Genomic DNA, 21,423 nt, shown 5'->3' with positions numbered 1-21,423 from the left:
GTATACATATAAAGATCATACAACTTATAGCAAGCAACATTGTTTTAACCCATCTTTATCCCAAATAAGGTATCAATAACAGTCTTGCATTGTGGAACCAGGTGCTTCTAGTGATTAATGGATTATCAGCTTGTGGAAAGCGATAGCAATGACAAGTCACGTACAATCACATTGCTTAAATACAAGTGTCTATAAAATTAGCAGGTCAAGCTTGGGCTAGCTTAATGTCTTAGAGCACAAACTTGGGGATAGGTGCAGACTTGCAGGTAAATGCTCTTGGAAATGACCGGAGAGCAAGCATGTGAGGTCCATGTCCTTACAGCACAGGAGATAGCATGGTTTTCAACATAATGATAGCACATAGTCACTACAAGAAAGTAATATAAGAAAGTGGTGTAAATCATCAACTCCCACCACTCTTAGTGTCCTCTAGAGTCTGTCATGGCCAAAAAGGAAGCCATGGAGAGCTTTAGAATTAAAATTAAAAAAAACCCTAAGAGTCCTTGGTAAAAAAAATATTTTAGTCCTTCAGTTGAGAACCAAATGCACTTGTACAACGTTGCAGGATTTTGGCTATCCTGGATGTTCTCTGATCCGTGTTGTTTTGGCTTGTTTGGCTAGTGTCCATAGACAAGCTCGAATGTTCATGTGTTTGGGAGCCTTGACTCCCCCCCTTGTGGGCAATCTGAAATAGTCTCTTTGGCAGAATTTGAAATAGTGTCTTTGGCAAGGTATCTTACCCAGGTAGGATGTTTCCAGGGCTTTACAGCTTGGGGAGATGCTGTTGCATGTATGACTCCAGAGAAAAGTGGCAGTCTTCAGGCATTTGTTGTCTATCCCTCTCCTATAGCACTTAGGAGCAGGAAGATGAACTGTGCATTAGGCCTTCTTCTTCGAACACAGGACAGGGTAGCAGATGGACATTCTGTCACCATTGGGTTGGATTGGAAATGCAGATAGGGACTGCCCCCGGGTAGCTGCTGCTGCTGGTTAGTTTTCCTGGGTCAGTGTTGATGTCCTCTGGAGACTCCCTTGGGATCACGTTCTGGCGCTGGATCCAGGTATTCCTTCAATCTGGGGAGGACCAATCCTTCTTGGAAAGACAATTCAAGGCACTGTTGGTTGCAAACCTGTTTATTTGAGAGAAAGACAGGCAAGTGAGTTGTCAATTCCCTCCCCCCATGTAGGGACAGCGTCCTGAGACTAAGTCTCTGGGTGCCAACCATCAACACAAAAGGAAAAGTCAAGTTTTCAAGGCAAATAATACAAAGGATGGATAAAACCTGAGGCTATTTTCAATTTGGTCTTTTGGCATTTTTTCTTTTGTTCCTATGTTCATGGAGCCGCTCTGGGAAGAGCATCTGAAGGTTCCAAGTTCCCTCCTTGGCTTCCCCAAGATAGGGCTGAGAGAGATTCCTGTCTGCAGCCCTGGAGAAGCCGCTGCCAGCCTGTAAAGACAATACTGAGCTAGGTAGATCAGTGGTCTGACTCAGTATATGGCAGATTCCTAGGTTCCTAGGTTCAAATGATCTGGCTGCTCACAGTTACAGTGGCAATTTTCTGCATAAGGAAACACCGTCCCCATGATGGCCAGCACTTCTGTGATCAGCAGTATGTATGACCCTCTGAATATAAATATTTGTAGTAGTTGTAGTAGCAGCAGCAGCAGTATAGTATATAAATGTGATAAAATAAATAAATAAATATGTATGTAATATTTATATTAAACATATGAAAATTACAAAATATGAAATATGAGATAGAAAGGAAGGAAGGAAGGAAGGAAGGAAGGAAGGAAGGAAGGAAGGAAGGAAGGAAGGATTAGTTTGTGAGGAGATACAGTGATGAGGAAGCCACTTAATTGTGCAGCAGAGAAATGACTTGATTATCAAGCCAGAGGTTGGTGGTTCAAATCCCCGCAGGTATGTTTTCCCAATATAGGAAGATGCTTAAAGGCATCATCTCATGCTTCAGAGGAGGCAATGGTCAACCCCTCCTGTATTCTACCCAAGACAACCACAGGGCTCTGTGGTCATCGGGAGTCAAAACCGACTTCATGGCACACTTTGCCTTTACAGTGATGAGGACAAGTTTCCAGAGGATAGAAACCAGGGGTGTGAGAGCTGGCTGGGTTCAAGCCGGCTTGGCTTGACAGGTCCAGGGTCAAACTTGGCTGGTCTTGTGTGTTCAAATGGGCACAAAATGGCCGGGATGGGTCCACTCAAATCCAGTTCAAATTTGAACCAAGTCTGCATAACTCCTTTTGTGTACATCCCTAGTAGAAAGTTTGAAAACAACTGAGCTAAACCAAAATAATTTCAAAAACATGTCATGATGTGCAGCGGCCCTCTCCACCCCCAACACAGGACCTTCAGTGACTGTTGCTGGTGTCTATCTTAGGTTTGTTTTTAGATTGTGAGCCCTTTGGGGACAGGGATCCATCTTATTTATTTGTTATTTCTCTGTGTAAAGCTGGACTTGGAAGAAGCATGATAGAAAAAGTATTGACGCTGCTGGAGAAGACTTTGCTGCTGGAGAAGACTTTTGAAGATACCATGGACAGCCAGGAAAACAAACAAATGGATTATAGAACAAATCAATCCAAAATTTTCACTCAAGGCAGAAATGACTAGGCTTAAACTATCATACTTGGGACCCAGCTCCCTTGAGAAGTCTATAATGCTGGGAAAAGTTGAAGGACAGAGAAAACGAGGAGGACCAGCAGCAAAGTGGATGGACTCAATTACGGCTGCAATGAACGCAGCCCTGAGAGACGTTAAAGGCCAGTTTGAAGACAGATCATCTTGGAGAGAATCCTCTATGTGGTCACTAAGAGTCGACACCAACTTGACGGTACTTAGTCAATCAATCAAGAGAAAAATGACATCGAGGACAGATTATGGGGAGGTAAGTCATAGACAGGAGGTGATTCAGCACTTGAATCAGATTCCCTCCTCCTATTTCTTACGTGACTGTGTGAGAGTGAGAGCTGCATGTAGAGAGACTGCTCTGCCACTGCCATGTCTAGTTTGGCTCCCAGTCAGACCATTCGTCCAGCTAGCCCAGAACTCCCTGCTCTGACAGGAAGCAGCTCTCCAAGATCCCAGGGGATGGGGCCGTAGCTCAGTGCTAGAGTATATGCAGAAGGTCCCAAGTTCTGTCCCTGGCAGCATCTCCAGAGAGAGCTGAGAAAGACTCCTGCCTGCAACCTTGAAATGTTTTAGCTGGATTTCACTGAGCAGAATGATTAACTGCACTTCACTGAGCAGGTGTGAATGGGTAGAAGGCCAAAGTCTGTCATTCTCCTGGGACAATTAATTACCTGGGATTATCAGCAGGTAGCCATGCCCATGACATTTCTGGCTGATTCCGGCAGTTAAAGGCATGGGGAAAGGGAAGAACAAAGACTCATAAAGTCCCCATTCCTCCTGGTCACCTTGACCCTCTAGATTCTTTTTAACAAATACATGTCTGTGGATTTCAGCCTTTCGCCTTCCACCAAAGTCTAGGAAATGTTTTTTAAAAGAACACATTACATCATGAACACATTACAACCAAATCCAGTCCAGCTACATCCATGCAGTTTCCAGGCCTCCCGACTTTGTGATGTTTACCTCCTGGCAACTTTGAGCCGTGTTACTTCCTTAATTCGTTCTCTAGTGGCCGTTTCAAGGAACTGTGGGCGTCACTGGCCATCTAATTGCACGAACATTTCTCCTGGGGGAGGAACAGCGGAACAGGTGCTGGAGGCGAATGATTTGGCCGAAACCAGACTCAGCTGGAAATCTTGGCATTTCCCTGGGCCTCTTTTGGCCTTGGGGGACTATTGATGGCTCTGCTGATATGCAAACGTCCGTCTACAGTTCCAGAAGTGAAACACGGCAGGGGGAGAGAGGAAAGTAGATCTGGTGGAGAACATGAAGAGATGTGCGTACTCCCGTCAGTGGCGTACACCCTGTTGCTGGCTGTACCGGTGACTGAGTACTCCCATTGAAATGAAGAGAACAAGTCAACTTGTCCCATTCATTTCCATAAGACTGCTTAGAGTCAGCCGCAGAGGGAGGCCAGCGGTGACCCAGGTGCTGCCCCCACCGTGGCCCCCTCCAGCCCAACCCCCTGCGTCTGATGTCAGATGCAGGCGTGTAGTTTTGCTCCCCAACAGGCCCACGTGGCCCTGTTTAGGAGCTCAGTTGGCCAGCGCTGCGTTCACCTTCAAAAGTCAGGGGGAGCTGCTCTGGCCGCACTGCAAAGGTAGTGCTGGCCAATTTTGCTCCCAAACGGGGCCACAGGGCCCCATTTGGGAGCAAAATCACACACACCCCTGTATCAGACAACTTAATCTGGATTTAAGCCAGTCAGTGACTGGAGTAGCCCATCTCATAGCTGCTGCACTTAATTGTGTGTGTGTGTATACACATATATACACAAAAACACAAATTTAAGTGGTACAGAGACTCTTGCAGTCACTGGTTCACATCCACACTAAGTTACTCATAAGCAGCCTGATTGAAATTCATGGGACAAGTGCAATTTTCTGAAGCCTGTCGCTTAGGCTGAGGTGGAGGGATACGCTGAGCTTCAGCACATAGCCAGCCAATCAGCAGCGGAGGGGGAGGGTCTTCACGCTGCTCCCTCCCCTTCTGCAGCAGACACAGCACTGAGGACACATCAGCTTCAAGCCGGCAATCCTGAGAAGGGGAACAAAGAGCACAGCTGCAGTGTGGGGGCAGGAGGGCTCTGAGCCCCCCCTCGATAGGATTTATTGATTGATTTATTTATTTCCATAGACAGGTGTTATTGACTGGTTTGTTTTATCCAGACATCGAGTCCTTCCCAAGGACCTGGGATGCCAGAATTTTATTGTCAATCGTTATAGATATCGTCGCAGAATATAGGCTGTTCCCAGTAAAGCTGCTTTTTGTAATTGGCTGATGGTGATTTCTGGGGCCCCTATGGTGTTGAGGTGCTCTTCAAGGTCTTTTGGAACTGCACCCAGGGTGCCAATTACCACTAGGATTATTTCGGTCTTTTTCTGCCACAGCCTTTCAATTTCAGTTTGTAGATCTTTGTATTTTATTATTTTTTCTATTTCTTTTTCTTCTATTCTGCTATCCCCTGGTATGGCTATGTCGATTATTTTGACTTGTTTTTTCTTTCTTCTCCACTACAGTTATATCTGTTGTATTGTGTGGCAGATGTTTGTCTGTTTGTAGTCAGAAGTCCCATAATATTTTTGCATCTTCATTTTCTTCAACTTTTTCAATTTTATGGTCCCACCAATGTTTGGCTACAGGTAGCTTGTATTTTTTGCAGATGTTCCAGTGTATCATCCCTGCTACCTTGTCATGCCTTTGTTTGTAGTCAGTCTGTGCAATCTTTTTACAAAAACAACAACAACAACTATTATTATTATTATTATTATTATTATTATTATTTGCATTTATATCCCGCTCTTCCTCCAAGGAGCCCAAAGCAGTGTACTACATACACAAGTTTCTCTTCACAACATCCCTGTGAAGTAGGTTAGGCTGAGAGAGAAGCGACTGGCCCAGAGTCACCCAGCTAGTATCATGGCTGAATGGGGATTTGAACTCGAGTCTCCCTGGTCCTAGTCCAGCACTCTAACCACTACACCACGCTGGCTCTTCTGATAGCCTGATAGTACTTGTACCCCCTGTTGGGAACCCCAATCTATCTCAATATTGTCTATTCTGTCTGGCAGTGGCACTCCAGAGTTTCAGGCAAGAGTTTCCCCCAGCTCTCCCTGTAGATGCCAGGGACTGAACCTGGGACCTTCAGCATCTTTAAGCAGATACTCTACCACTGAAATACAGCCCCATCCCTAACACAGTCCAAGGGACAATAAAATGCTCCTTTAGGGAATCATGTTTGAAAACTGCATGCAGAAGGTTCCACATTCCCTCCCTGGCAGCATCTCCAAGACAGGACAAGATTATTATTATTATTTTTTTAGGACAAGATTTTAGGGCTGAGAGAAACCCTTGCCTGAAACCTTGGAAAAGCTGCTGCCAGTCTGTGTAGACAATACTGAGCTAGATGGACCAAGGGCCTGACTCAATATAGAGCAGCTTCCGATGTTCCTAAGTTCCTATATTCACAGTGAAGTCCTAAGTGTTTTGAAACGGAGGGGGGAAATGTTTAAAACTGAACACCTGGACATTTTTGATGAAACTGTGAGTCTGGATTTGCTTAAAATGGCAAGAGGGTGGTGGACAGTAGGAAGGCAGGAAGGCAGTCTAAATAAATATCATAGGATTTGTCTTACACATAGTCTTACACAATGCTTGCTTGTGGTAAAACTTGTTTTTGTTTTTTAAAAAGCATGTGGTTTCTGCATAGAATAATCATGTCTGAGCTTTTCTCCCCCCCCCCAGAACGAGAACATTGAGGCGCTGCAGAGGATGATCAGGGCTTTGCTGGAGGAGGCCCCCTCTGTCTGGAACTGAATCAGCATCTTGAAGGTAAGAGCAATGAAAGCCCCATTCAGACAGTTGGTAGTACATGTGTGCAGGTGTCTGAACATTGGTACGTGATTCTGTGTGCATGACTGTAGTTGCTTCGTTTTAAAAGTGAACCTGGGCACGGGCCCCTCACAGGCCTGGTCCAGCTAGGAAGTGTCATGCAGTGCCTGAAAACAGGACAGCCTAATGGTTACATGGTTCCCATTCACCCCTGAGCTCGTTCATGGTTCTTCTCTGCAACTTTTCCAGCTCTAACATAATCTGGCTGAGCTGGGCTGACCAGAACTGCACCCCATATGTCAAAGGTCTCTGCCCCAAAGCGTTGGGGCAGCTGTCTCGACCCAATTCCTCAGCCAGAAGGAGGACGGTGCACCACCTGGAAGCCTATTGGGCTACCTGTATTGCTGCCCTCCTTCTGTTCTGCACTCCTTCACTGCCCCATTGGCCCCCTCTCCTGCCAATGTCTGCTTAAGGGTCACTTTCTCACTTTCTCCCTGCTCTCTTCTAGGCTGCGAAGAGTCTGCCGTTGCTGCAGGCGGCTGTTTAAGACCTCCCCCACCAGTGACTCCGCCAAGGGCAAGCCCCCCAGAGGGAGGTTCTTTAAACGGAAACACCGCGTTGAGCCTACTCCAGCACCACCTCCAACTCCCACAGGGGGCTCGCCGGCAGTATCCAGAGTCACCATCGATGAGGAGGTGCCCCAGGTTGGGACTGGGGCGGACTCTTTGGGGAAGGTGAGAGAGCTAGTGCTTGGGAACCTGGCAGACTTGTGGGTCCGAATGAAAAGGCCTTTGGTGAGCAGTCGCTTCCCTTTGGGAGATGCTAATCTCTCATTATTCATATAGGCTGGCTGACTTGGGCTGTAACCTAGAACTGGTAGCCCGCCTTAATTCCAAGAAAAGGAATCCCCGTTTTTAAATTCCAAATGGGAATCAAACTCCTTAAACCCACCCACCCCCGACTCTTCTTCCCTTCCAGATCTGACAACTGGAGTGGAGAAAATGGAAAGAGCTGAGGTAGGGATCCATTCAGAAAAGGGCCTTCCTCCCTAGAGCCCAGGACATTTCTCTGAGAGGCATTTGCCCCATACGGGATCTGGAAGCACCCACTCTCTGCTCTGATCCCTTTCCCACTTCTGCATTCTCCCTGAGAGGCAGAAGCCGAATATTCCACGGAGGGGGTGGGGTCCCCAGAAAGGACCTGAGAGCAGCCCACCAAGTAAGGGTGCCCGCTAAATTTCCAGGAAGGCACGGAGAGTCCTTCATCTCTAACAGCTCAATGCTTCTAATCTTCAGGTCATCCTCTGCTGGGCTGAATTCTTGACGTCCGTTATTGACGGTATTAAGGATGCCAAGTCCTGTGAAAGTGAGATGCTGTCGTATGAAAAAGACAAGGCTGTGGACGCCGTACTGGAGAGTGAGATGTGGCAGAGAATGGAAGAGGATGACCAAGCGCAGGCTCAGTCAAAACCTGACTGCCAAAAGTGTGTGTTTGAGGCTGGTGCTATTCCAATGAAGTCCATGGGTACTGACCAACTCTCTTCTGCTCTTTGATCTCTGCCAGGAAATTATGGAGGACTGTCTGTGGCAGGACTCCCAAGTGGGCACGTCTCAAACTCTCAACCCCTCTCACAGGGGTAAAAATGGTTCTTGCAGGCAAAGACCTTGCAGCAAAACTGTGAGGCCTGGAAGCCATGCTTGCCTTCTGCTTTGGGAACCCCAAGGCAAAAAGTGACCCATTAGACCCTCCTCCATTTGTTCAATATGTATAAGTCCCTCCTTACCTAAATCAATTAACATCAGAATATTACGTCTCTTCTCTTCTCTTCTCTTCTCTTCTCTTCTCTTCTCTTCTCTTCTCTTCTCTTCTCTTCTCTTCTCCTCTCTTCTCTTCTCTTCAGATGGCCTTGTCTTCGAGGACTTCCATGAAAAGGAGGAGTTTATCTGATCGCCCATTTGCTTCCTTTTCTTTTTAATGCTCCTAAAGCTAGGAGAATAGCTGCCTGGAAGTATTATATGTTTTTAAGAATACATATCATACCATATCATATCATATTACATGATTGATTTTAACAATGACTTTGAAATGTTTCTTTATTGTATTTTGTATTTCCTTCACCCCTCCCCCCTTTTCAATCTGTTATGATTTAATTTTTTCTTTGTTTTATCTTAATAAGTACAGTTTATTGTTCTTATTCTTATTTGCATTCTTATTCTTACTATTAGTGAAACTGCTATATATCTTGAATTTCTGCCCAGACATTTATGAAGTGACATAACAGCTGGGGAAAGCACCGTGCCTTGCAGAGGTGCACCAGGCAGAAATTCATCTGGGGCATCTCTAGGAAGTGGATTGGGGAAGCTGCAATTCTGGAATGTCTGCCTAGACACATCCCTCCCCAGCCCAATGTCCAGCTGAGAGATCAAGGCAAATTGTGGCTGCATGGAGCCTCTTTTGGAAAGCCACCATACGCTCCCAGACTGTATAAAGTCTTGACAGCTTCTATGGTGCGGAATTTAACATGGCCACCTTGGCTTGGAATTTCCGTGCTTTTTAGAGTAGAACTGGAAATGGAAAGCATCTCAACTCTCATCTGAAAGAAGAGGTTTTTGGATGACTGGAGAACATTGAAGCCATATTGAGTTGCTGTATCTAAACCTTTTCTGATCAGATCAGCTTAAAGTTAAAAGACGAGGCCACCTGAAAAGATGACACTACTTCCAAATGACAGTCAGGAGAGCGCTGAGGACTAATGTAGAGAACGAAGAAGGACCTAGCCTTGATGAGGAGTTGCCTCATCAAGGCTGCCCACGCCGCGGAGTGAGGGGCATCCTTCTCCCATGTCCTGTCAAGGAGAGAGGAGAGCAGGAGTGAGGATGGGCTGGGCCAGTTCACACCCACCGGGGTCATTCCTAAGCAGCCAGTGGGGACTCCCACCCTAGATTTCTCATCAAACCGCTTTGAGAACTTTGGGGCCTTCTTATGTGGACCAGCTCAGTCTTTCTCCTATTCCAGCTGGACGACCACAAACATGATTAATCTCCCCAAAGGGAAGAACTTTCACAGCTCTTCCTTTTTAATGAAACTCTTACCTTCAGCATCATTGATCTCAACTAGAAATTAAAATGTCTTACTCCCTGAAGCGTATCACACCATCCATAGATGGCAGAAGTCAGATTAAAGTAGCAATCCTAAACATAGCTGCTTGGAAGTAAATCCCTTTGAAATCAATAGGGCTTACGTTGAGTAAGCATACTTAAGTTCAGGGCTGTAAGATCCGAAACATTCCAATTCACAGACTAGCCCAGTGGAGCAGAACTTCTCAATGATTCTATTGACAGGCTTTTGATCTTGCTTGATTTTGGGCTGTGTTGCGTGGAATCCGATCGAATCATTTGGAAGTCTTGTATATTATTGCATAAGTCTATATACACTGACGTAATGAGGAGGTTTGGAGAGAAGAGGTTGGAGAGGCGCTCTGTACTGACAGCAGTGCTGGATGATAGTCTTGACATAGCATCTTTTATTGTACACACCATTTTCTTTGTGGGATTAATCTGCACATAACTGGGTGAGTCATGATAGCTGCTGTTTCACCAGTGGGCAGGCAGGATCACAGTGTGACTTGCTCAAGACCACCTATGAGTTTGTGGCTGAGCACAGATGTCAGCCGGGGTCCAGATCAAGACTGCTGTCCCACCCCACCCCACCCCCATTACATTTATACCCCACTCTTCCTCCCTGAGGGTAGAGTTCTCCATGTTATCCTTGCAACAGCCTTCTGAGGTAGGCTAGGCAGAGAATAGTGACTGGCCCACGGCCACCCAGTGTGTTTCATGGCTGAAAGAGAATCTGAACCCAGGAGAGGTGGCTAAGTCATGCATTATGAGAGGCTGTCTCCACAGGAGCACCAATGGCCATAGGGATGGATTTGGGGCTTGATCCTGCTCTCAGTTTACAATCCTGCTGGAGGCTCAGCACTTGATTAGACAAGAGGACATCTGGAATTTGGTGATGCGAGCACCAAGCCCTCTTTCTTTCATGCCGAGACATTGAACAGCTGGCACCAGACCTTTATGACCAATTCAGGTTTTCTGTTAGGCGACTCCAGAACAGCATTCCTTCCGTGACTGGCACTAGCTTCTCCCTTGTGCTTCTTTTTAGATTGCCAGCTCTTTGGGGGGACAGGGGGCCACTTTCTTCTCCTTTTTGTATGTAAACCACTTTGAGAACAGTTGCGTTGAAACATGAGATATAAATAAGATAAGTAGTTGTTTGCTTCGGTATTCCATTTCTCAACATCCTTCCTTCACAGAGGGGGAAAGTGCCAGTTGGACTTCCGAGGAGACCCTGACCTGGATGAAGCTGGCTCACTTTTGAACAATATCGTGGCTTGAGTTGCCCTCCGAACAACTTGAGTTGCCCCCCGTAACGTCACGGGCTTGCGACGATCTCTAAACTGCACAGGCATGCAGTTCATTTGCTTCAAGCCACCATCCCTCCCCCCTCGCTGCCACCCCTCAGCCACCATTAGAGTCTTTGGTTTGGTTTTTTAATGGAACTTTGGTGGGGTGGGCCCCCCAAAGGAAGTTTTGGGGAGCCTCGCATGGGGGTGGGGGCTCATGGCTGGACGGTCCCGATGCCCAAATTACCTTGGTGTATCCCTAGAAGGATCTGCTCTGCTGCTAACACCAGACATGGATCTCCTGACCAATGACCCGTTTAACCACTGCCACCAAGTAGACTTGTGTGTTCTAGACTGAATCTACCGCAATGGCCTTCCAACCTTCCGTTGCAAAAGCAAACTTCTTTCAAGGTAGTAAAGCCTATAGGCGTGGGGTGGAGTCCACAGAAGCTAGAATTTTCCTTTTGCTATTACAAGAAATCTGACTTTGTGATTAGTTCACTTCAAGGTTGTTTCACACGTTCAGTACAAAACAACAACAACAACAGTAACTAACAGAGCAAAAGGAACAGACAAAATGTGATCAAAAACGCATCCAAGATAGATACGTAGATCTCTGTCTTAACATGTGGTTATGAAATGTCTTGGTTTGATGTCCGGTCACAACATAGCTATGCATCTTATTGATCTTATTAGCAAAGCGCCAAAAGGAAGCTACCCACACCAGTTACGGAGTAGAGTGCAGAGTTGAGTTGTTGCCATTATGTGAAGAAGACACATGGAGATTGTTGTACAATCTAAACGAAAAAGATGTATTGGTGAAGTACATTTAGAGAGGAAAAACCCAGTCCTATCTATCAGCTACATAATGAATAGGAAGGGAGGGAGAGATGTTTCCATCTACTCTCTCAGAGGAAAGGAAGAGGACTGACTCTTGACTGGGAATAGCTGAGGAGTCGAGGCAGGGGCCATAGAGGAGAGGCAAGCAGGGACAGGTAAGGAGACCCTCACTAACTACCTCCATGCCCAATACCCCAAGTGGTCATTAGGAGAGCTGGTGCAAAAGGTCGATGCACTGGAACTCCATCTCCAACTCTAAGAGTAGTAGCTTCTTTGCAGTAAGTGCAATTTCTGACCTAATTCCAAAGGAGCATGGAAGTCTGTTGTGCACAGTTCTCTCTCTCTCTCTCTCTCTCTCTCTCTCTCTCTCTCTCTCTCTCTCTCTCTCTCTCCATCATAGTTTACCCTGTAGCAGAGGCCTGTACAGAGCAAGCCAGGCTGCACATGGGATATCTCAAGCTCTTTGATGTGGCTTGTCATGCACAGAAATCACGCTTGATGTGGAAGAGGGGAGTGGACTTCAATGTTCTAATCAAAGAGCTGCATCTGAGCTGGCACAATACAAGTGCCTGTTGCTATTCTCTTAGAATGAGCCAGCCCTATTGGTATCCCAGGTATATTTTGGTGTACTTAAGCTTTGCCCATATATGGCAAAGCTTTTCTGCAAGCAAATCAGAGTGTGAAAAGTCAGACCAGATATTGGTGGTCACCAGGGAGCTGTTGCCGAAAACGGCCTCCAAGGATGTGATCTCCATCTTGTTGCTAACACTTAGAAGCATTGTGTACATGTGACAATTGAACTGGGATTCTCCATGTCTCCTTCGAATGGGCTTGTGGAGATTTGCAATGTGGTTGCTGCATTGTAATTTCACCGAGTACACATGCGCAAACCCAGTGAAGGTCATTCACTTCAAGGAGGCTGTTGTTGGGCTTTGTGATTATTTAGCAAAGCACCAAGGAAGCTACCAGGCACTGGAGAAGATCCTTTATCTTCTGCTTCTGGTGGAGAAGGAATGCCCCTTCTGGTTGTGGTACAGATTCCTCGGGTTCACGGTCTGGCTCTTGCATCGTGAGACATCTTGCCTCTTTCACCTGGATCTCTGGCACAAGTTCTGGCACATCATCCCTAGTTGGCCCTTGTCTCTCATCAAAAGACACCACATTGCAGATCCTGACCTCTCCATTTGTAGGATCAAGGGTTCTCTATCCCTTTTGGCCATGCGGATATCTAACCAAGACTCCCAGTTCACAGTTGCGATTGAGTTGGGTTTTCCTGGCCTTTGGTACGTATGCATAAGCTCTCTATCCAAACATTTTGACATGCTTTAGAGAGGGTTTGTGCCCAAGCCATCGTTCAGATGGTGTCTTGTCTATTGCTTTGGCTGGCAATCTGAGTGGCAAGGACTTAGGAACACATGGGAAGCTGCCATCTCCTGAGTCAGACCATAGGTCCATCTAGCTCAGTATTGTCTGCACAGACTGGCAGCGGCTTCTCCAAGGTTGGGAGAAGGTTGGGGTCCACCCTGGTTGCATATGAATGGGAGGCTAGCACTGTAAGAGATTCCCCTTAGGGGATGGAACCGCTCTGGGAAGAGCAGAAGGTTCCAAGTCCCCTCCCTGGCTTCTCCAAGATAGGACTGAGAGAGATTCCTGCCTGCAACCTTGGAGAAGTCGCTGCCAGTCTGTGTAGACAATACTGAGCTAGATGGACCAATGGTCTGACTCAGGAGATGGCAGCTTCCGATGTTTCTATGACATCAGAATGTATTAGCTCCAAAGGACACTGTGACTCTGTCTGTGCAGAAAAGCTGGCTCTCACCCCTTGATTCAGTAAGCAACACTGACCCCTTGTGGCAGCTTCTCTGCATGACTCCACTTGAAAGTCCTTCCTAATGCCATTTCCCCCAAGCTCATTTATCACATGGATTTGCCTATGTGCTAGTCTTTTCGGCCATATGGTCGAACAGTTCTTGTCTTTGCATGAGGCTGCAAGCCTGGCCTGTTCAGTTACACAGTCCAGTTGAAAAAGCACATCTTTATGCATATAGGCTATATATATTATGCATCAGGAAATCATCCTTCTTAGCTGATGTAGCAAACGTTGTCCTGCAAAGTCACTTTGCAACTTTGATTGACTCCATCTCCCACAGAGGTCAAGTTACTCTCCATATCAGGGACTAAGAGGGCATCTTGGATCAAAATCTTTTCCATTTCCCCATCCAATTGCTTACTAGACAGTTCAGCAGTTCCTCTCCTGGATGAATAACTATTTTCCCATCAGCAAACCAAACAGCAACTTTGTCATTTTTGTCTAAATCTATCAACAGTTGAGGGGAATTCAGGATGTTTGGGGTAGCGCCTGACTCAATAACAAAACGATTCCTCTAATTCCTGGTTGCTACAATGAAAGACTTCTCTCTCTCTCTCTCTCTCTCTTTCTGTTTCCCATTCTTTCAATCCAACCTGCTGTTTTGTGACCTAATTTCTGACCTAATTCCAAAGGAGCATGGAAGTCTGTTGTGCAGAGTTCTCTCTCTCTCTCTCTCTCTCTCTCTCTCTCTCTCTCTCTCTCTCTCTCTCTCTCTCTCTCTCTCTCTCTCTCTCTCTGTTTCCCGGTCTTTCAGTCCAACCTGCTGTTTGTTTCTCTGTCTGTGAGAAACGGGTATCCTCCTTTCTATTCTGTAGGCAGACTGTCAGTCATCTCTGGAGCTATGCTGACCAGAAACAGACTTCCCCAAGTCCTCAAACGTCATCAGGCAATGGCTGTGCTGTTTACCATAATATCAGTTGTCAGCTCTACAGCCCTATGAAAGCAATGTAGCTGCAGCTTATAGCAGCGAGCAATGTTGGTATCCAAGCAGTTGTGGAAAGCTAAACAACACTTGAGATTGACCCTCATGGTTGCCCACTCGCCCTTTTTAGGACAGGGAACTCCCTCTACTTGTCAACCTGATGAGCTGGTGAGGACTCAGCCGTTAAGAGTTCAGAGAACTTTTGCTCTCCACCTGAAAGAGACATCCCACTTCTCAGAGAAGTTGAAGGTCACCCCTTCAAACCTGCACATACACTTCACTCAAGCCATTTCCAGACTTCTCTTCCTTTGGTGTGCACCCAAACGGACCAACTCCAGCATCCATGAACTCATTCTTCTACCTGAATATTGGACCCTCCAGGTATGACTGATGCATTGCCTCCAAGCAGGTTTTGAAGTATGACTCCAGAGGCAGCATGGAGAAGACAAGCGGCTGCTTCTCTGTGGTTGACTGTTGCACTATTACGTCAGTAGCCTCCTCCCTCCTTCACTTCCACTGGGTCTCCTCCTCTCCAAGCATGGGAAGGAGAGCCCTGCTGTTCCCCAAACAAGAGGGTCCAGAGGGAAGCCAGGCAGCTGTTCAGAGCTTCCTTCCACTTGGGGCATCAGCTCTTGGCTTTGAGACTCAGAGGGAGGGAGGGAGAATCCTGCTGCTGCCTCTTCCGCCACCCTCCGCTGAATAATGCCAAAGTCAGCGATGAAGAGGCAGAGTGGAGAAGGCTAAGCAGCCACCGACCTGCTCCACGCTGCCTCCTGGCAGGCAAGTGACAGCATCGCCACACTCTGGAAAGAGCAGAGAGCAGTGGCCAGAGGGCAGAGCCAGCAAAGTGATGTGTGTCCCCTCAGGTGAGAATCAGTGTCAGGATTGCGCTGAAGGAATGAGTCCCCGTGTCGTGCTGAAACAAGAGCACATCTCAGCAACCAAGGTGGCTCTCGGGATGAATGGCAGTGGGCGGAGGTGGAGGGGTCTGCTCTGAGGGGCCTGTGGTGGTTTTGCTTTCAACATGGTGGGGAAGAGAGTCCTCTGATTTCTCAGATCAACAGACATATGAACAGGAAGGGTGAGGTTTGGAAGAACTTCTACTACTAGTACTACTACTACTACTACTACTATTACTACTACTATTGATATACCGCTTTTCGACACAAGTTTCCAAAGCAGTTTAAGTGGAGTAAGAATCAAGGAATAAAGATGGCTCCCTGCCCCCAAAGGCTCACAATCTACCGAGAAACCTAAGATTGACACCAGCAACCGCCACTGGAGGGTTACTGGGCAGGGGGTGGGTAGGGCCAACTGCTCCCCCGTGCGGCCTCTGTTCAATAAAGAGAATCAGCCCTTTGAAAAGGTGCCTCTTTGCCCGCTTGGCAGGGGATGCCTCCAAGTCCTGAAGCAACCACTAGAGGCAAGACGACCAATGGCCACTGCTGAGGCTCATGACACATCCTCTTTTATGACACCTCCGGGGCTCAGCTGCTCTTTGTGGGTGAGTTAGGCGAGGAGGGAGGAGGCGAGGTGGAGAGGAGTTGGAGAGATAGCGAGGAAAGAGTGTATTAGAGAGTCCGTTTCTGTTTCTGTTTCTGTTGATCCATCTATTTATTCATCTATTTGTTTATTTATCCATTTATTTATTGATATATTTATCCATTTATTTATCCATTCAGTGTTACAGTTAGTGTTAGTGTTTGTTATTTTGTTGTTTGTTGTTTGTTTGGGGTGGTTTGGGGAGGGATCTAGGGGGGAGGGAGGGACAGTCAGCTTTTAGTAAGAGGAGGGATAGTTATTCAGGGGGGAAGAGTTAGACAGGGAGGGAAATGGGGGAGAAGATGAGGAAAGGCTTCTTTGCACGGTTAGTAGGATTGCATAACAGCTTTGCCTTGCTCCCTCTGTCCCCGGACAGGTCTGACTAGAGACCCATTCTCACCTTCTCCCTGCTCTCTTCTAGGTTGCGAAGAGTCTGCAGATGCTGCAGAAAGTTCTTTAAGACCTCCCCCAGCAGTGACTCCGAAAAGGGCAAGCCCCCCAGAGGGAGGTTCTGGCCACGAAGCAAGCAGGTTGAGCCGACTCCAGCGCCACCTCCAACTCCCTCAGGGGGTACCCCGGCAGTCTCGGGAGTCACCATCGGTGAGGAGGTGCCCCAGGCTCCTGGCGAATGGTTGGGACTGGGGCTGACTCTTTGGGGAGTGTGGGACAGCTGGTGCTTGGGAGCCCGGGAGCCAGCCTGAATGCCAACAAAGGGAATTCACCTTGCTTAATTCCTCATGGGGATTCAAGTCCTGAATCCCCCCTCCCTTCCCATTCTTCTTCCCTTCCAGGTTTGACAACTATCCAGGAGGAAGTGGACAGAGCTGAGGTAGGGAACCATTGAGGAGAGCGCCTTCCTCCACAGAGCTCAGGACATTCCTGTGAGAGGCATTTCTTCCATCCGGGATCTGGGAGCACCCACTCTATGCTCGGGTCCTTTTACCAGTTCTGCACTCTCCCTGAGAAGCAATAGCTGCAGAATATTCCATGGAGCGGGTGGTGTCCCCAGAAAGGACTTGAGAGCAGCCCACCAAGTAAGGGTGCCCGCTCCATTTCCAGGAAGGCACGGAGAGTCCTTCCATCACTAACAGTTCAGTGCTTCTAATTTTCAGGTCATCTTCAGCTGGACCCAGTTCCTGTACGCAGTAATAGAAGACGTCAAAGACATCAGGTCGCAGGGTGGTCAGCTTCTGACCTATGATAAGGATGAGGCTGTGCAAGCCGTACTGGTGAGTGAGATGTGGCATAGAATGGAAGGGAATGCCCAAGCGAGGGCTCAGTCCAAAGTGTGTGTTTGGGGATGGAGCTATAGCAAGGAAGTCCGTGGGTAGTGACCACCTCTCTTCTGCTCTTTAATCTCTGCCAGGAAATTATGGAGGATGTCAAAAAGCATCCGGACCCTGGGTTCCTGCTGCGGTTAAGCCTGGACGCCGTCACGGAACTCACGTATGCTTATAGCCCACGGGGATTAAATAGGAGGGGGTTGTGTCAGGAAAGGGCAGTGGCAAACCAGGCCAGATCTGTAACTGGATCTCTCCTTTCCCAAAAGATGGCAATTAATGCGAAGGTTTTTCTTTTAGAAAGAAATCTTCTTAAGTACTACGGCCTCTTGCGAACCAGGGCCTCCCCAGACGGGGACTGGTCATTTTTGGAAAAATGAAGGGAAACCATCACAGACCTGTCGTCGTTTTTGACGCTTGCTGGGTTGCCATGTTCCTCTTCTCTAGAGGAGCTTCCATTGGCTGGATCACCAGCCCTCCTCACACTACGAAATCTCATCTTTCTCCCTCCAGCAAAATGAAGCCGCCTATGCCCTTCAATCTCAAGGCAGCAGTCCTCAATGTGGCGGTGTCCGGGCTGAACCAAGTGGACCCAGGGACCCAGGTAAATTCTTCTTGGGCTTTTTTCTCTTGCGAAGAAAACGTGATAGCACTGTCAGTACCAGTGATTTTTCAATGTTGTATTCTCCAGACCGGTTGTGTCTCCTACTCATGACTGATCTTCTCTTTCCCCCCTCGAAGGAGAACATGGCATCCTTTAAGAAGATGCTCAGGGGGCTGCTGGAGGAGGCCCCCTCTGTCTACAGCACCATTGGCATCTTGAAGGTAAGCGCAATGAAAGCCCTATTGGGACGTTAGGTAGTAGATGCGTGCAGGTGTCTGAACGCTGGTACGTGCGTGACTGTAGTTGCATTTCTTTTCAAAGTGAACTTGTGCACGGGCCCCTCACAGGCCTGGTACAGAGAGGGAGTGTCAAGCAGTGCCTCTATTCAACAGCATGTATGAATTGCAGTCCCTGTGTCCAGATCTGCCCCTGTGCACTCTCCACTCGTGGTCCGAGTGTGCAACATAAGGTGTGAATGGGGCTTCCGTCTTCATCCTCTCCGACATCCGAACGTGGTCTGACAGAAAGAGGCAGCAGACCCCATCCACTTGGTGTATTCAAGATACATCTAGGTCACTTCCTTATTAGAAGACAACTGGCTGAGAAGACAGAGAAAACCATCACTCTCATAAGCAACTTTCAGAAATATTGATCAACTTTAGAATTGACTTCTAGAATTCTGAATGACAATTCAGAAATATGTCAACTTTATTGCGGGGGGGGGATGTTTATATGGAATTTGATCCTCCTTAGACTCCTTTGGGACACAACCAAGGGATGTTCCTGTAGTGGAACAAATTCCTTCCGGGCTTAGCTCTCAGTAGCATGGCAAGGGATGATTTAGGCCAGTGCGATGACTCTGAGCTGCTGTTGCAACCCACAGGAGCTCCACAGGTATATTGAATCAGAGGAGCCCCGGCTGCAGGCTCTGGGCCGAGAAGCCTACGTCTACGTCCTGCAGCATGTGGCCAGACTGCCCAATGTGGAAGTAAGTACCCTGCTGTGGACATGGCTTGGCTCTGCTTCAGCATCCTCTGGGATCCCTTGTCAGCTTCCAGGTTCAGAAGAAGACCTCCCATTGGTCCCTGGTCACACGGGGGCAGCCTGGCAGCACACTTGCTGGAGAGGGGCTGTTTCCACTGCGGCTCACCGAGGAAGAGGAGGAACAGGACAGAGCTGTCACCCGCCCCCACCCCATGTCTCTTCTGACTGCCCAGTGCTCAGAAGAGCCACACTCCATCTTTGGGAATCCTCAACTTTGTTCCCAACGGGATCATCTTCAATTCTTCACTGCTTTGGATATGGTGTCACACTGACATGAAAAAAACATGTCCGTCTTTATTTCTACAGCTGACCACACACAAGGCTCTCTTGCGCATTGAAGATGACTTGACTCATCATTTGATTCAAAGCACCATCAAAGGTAATGCCAATTTCCAGGGAAGTGGGGAGGGCAGAACTGTCTCCTTGGAATCCCAGAATGGGCCTGGGTGACAAAGGTCATCATTCGTCCAAGGAGCCCCAGTTTTGCTCTGACCTCTCTGTGGCAGGCCTCCCGAGTGGGCATGTTTCAAACTCCCAACCCCTCTCACATGGGCAAACACGGTTCTTCTTGGGAAAGTCCTTGCAGCTAAAGTGCGAGGTCTGGAAGCCATGCTTGTCTTCCGCTTTGGCAATCCCAGTGCAAAAAGTGACCCATTAGAACCTCCTCATTTATTCAACATGGACCTGTCCCTCCTTCACTCTTCTCTTAGCCAATTGAAAGAAGAAAACCCAATCTTTTCTCTTCTCTTCCCTTCAGATGATCTTGTCCTGGAGGACTTCAATGAGGAGGAGGAGTCTGCTAATTGTATGAGTATCAGAATGGAGCGGGTGGGAGTGGTTGAATAGCCATTTGAGCCGGAGACTCAATCTTTTGTCTTTTTCTTTGGTTTTCTAGGCTGAGAGAGAACAACTACTCCAACAAGAATAGAACTTGGTTACCCAGTGGCAGTAGATTCAGGACAGACTGCTTTGCACAATGCATCTTTATGTTGCGGGATTCCCTTCGAGATGTCGGGAGTGCCACCGGCTTCGCTTAAGAATTACGCCAATTAATGGAAGATAGGTCTGTCGATAGACAGGTGAGCTCTGGGGAGCCCGGTGAAGGATTGCAGGTATCCCTCTGAGGGAATGGATGCTGAGGAAAAACAGAAGAAAGAACAGGGAAAGGCGGAGAGGACTTGCCCCAGCTTGTGGCCCATTTTATCCTCCGATGCCAATCTCTGGAAAAAAGATACTTTCCCCCTGCTTAGTTGCCTATGTGCCGTGAGCGTCTGGAGTTGCTTCTTGTGAATGGGTTGGTTGGTGGGTTGGGTATTTTTCGATCTCCCCTTTATGATACTAGTTGGAAAGAAAGTCACTTCTGCTGTATTAGATTGACTGGCCTGGATCATGTGACGTTCTTTCTTTCTTTCTTTCATGACAGGCTAGAACTACTGATGGATGGGCTAACAGTCCAAATTCCAAAACAGCCATCCCAGTTCCTAGAGGAAAGCTCTCTCTCTCTCTCTCTCTCTCTCTCTCTCTCTCTCTCTCTCTCATTTTATTGAATGTAAGTACAAATAGCTGGCTCTTTCTTTCAGGTTTGAGGTCATTCAGTAATAAGTCTTCCCCAATGCAAACTCTTTTGAGGGTTACAATTTTATATTTTGTTTTCCCCCAGTGTTATAGTAGTGTTGCTTGTCAAAGTGAAAGTGGCTCTCATATGGAAACCCTGACACCTTCCGTGCACACGTAAGAACAGGATCACTGGTTCGTGTTCCCATATGGAAGTGTACACAAACATTGAATGCAGCTCTAAACCAGCCAGGATCCACCAAGCCAAGTGTCGTCATATACGTTGGCCCACCCGGCCTCAATGAACCTCCTGTCTTGGCTGCTGTCTTTGACTCAGCAGATCCCCATTTCTGTCATCCTGATTCCATCCCTTCGGTCTTGTGTTCCAGACAGCAATCGTGTGTAGGATCTGTAAAGCTTTTGCTCAAATTCCAAGCACAGTGGTCTCACCCTACAGACACCCTTCAGGTTACTCCTGAAATGGGAAACATGTTCTTTGGCTCTAATTTCATTTTCTGACATTAGAAACCGGATAGATCCAATTTGGAAGTATTTATTTTTTATAATTTATTCTATTTCTATACCGCCCTTCCAAAAATGGCTCAGGGAGGTTTAAACAGAGAAATAATAAATCAATAAGAAGGATCCCTGTCCCCAAAGGGCTCGCAATCTAAGAAGAAACATAAGACAGACACCAGCAACTGTCACTGGAGATACTGTGCTGGGGGTGGATAGGGCCAGTTACTCTCCCCCGCTAAATAAAGAGAATCACCAAGTTAAAGGTACCTCTTTGCCAAGTTAGCAGGAGAAGCTATATTACTTCTAATGTGAAAAAGGTACATGATACAGAAACCCAATATTGATGCAAAGCAAAGAATTC

General features: G+C 47.3%; 1 protein-coding gene across 4 annotated transcripts; it reads left to right on the top strand.

Moving 5' to 3' along the window:
• The first annotated feature begins 7,143 nt into the window (after positions 1-7,143).
• LOC128333128 (uncharacterized) lies at positions 7,144-21,335 on the top strand. 4 transcript variants are annotated; one of them, XR_008310855.1, is made up of 13 exons: positions 7,144-7,216; positions 7,461-7,498; positions 7,778-7,965; positions 16,483-16,661; positions 16,853-16,890; positions 17,174-17,290; positions 17,428-17,507; positions 17,855-17,945; positions 18,083-18,166; positions 18,829-18,933; positions 19,296-19,368; positions 19,747-20,068; positions 20,413-21,335. XR_008310855.1 is itself a non-coding variant. In XM_053268233.1 (13 exons), exons 2-13 carry the CDS (start codon positions 7,484-7,486, stop codon positions 19,887-19,889), a joined length of 1,023 nt encoding a protein of 340 aa, XP_053124208.1. In that variant the 5' UTR covers positions 7,144-7,216; positions 7,461-7,483; the 3' UTR covers positions 19,890-21,335. The 4 variants fall into 4 exon arrangements, 3 of the variants coding, with proteins under 3 accessions (XP_053124208.1, XP_053124207.1, XP_053124209.1); XM_053268233.1 differs by having other exon boundaries at positions 19,747-19,794; positions 19,885-21,335; XM_053268232.1 differs by having other exon boundaries at positions 19,747-21,335.
• The last annotated feature ends 88 nt before the right edge of the window (positions 21,336-21,423 follow it).

The sequence above is a fragment of the Hemicordylus capensis genome, chromosome 7 (assembly GCF_027244095.1).
Source record: "Hemicordylus capensis ecotype Gifberg chromosome 7, rHemCap1.1.pri, whole genome shotgun sequence".
NCBI lineage: Eukaryota > Metazoa > Chordata > Lepidosauria > Squamata > Cordylidae > Hemicordylus > Hemicordylus capensis.
This window is presented reverse-complemented; position numbering and strand designations above follow the sequence as displayed.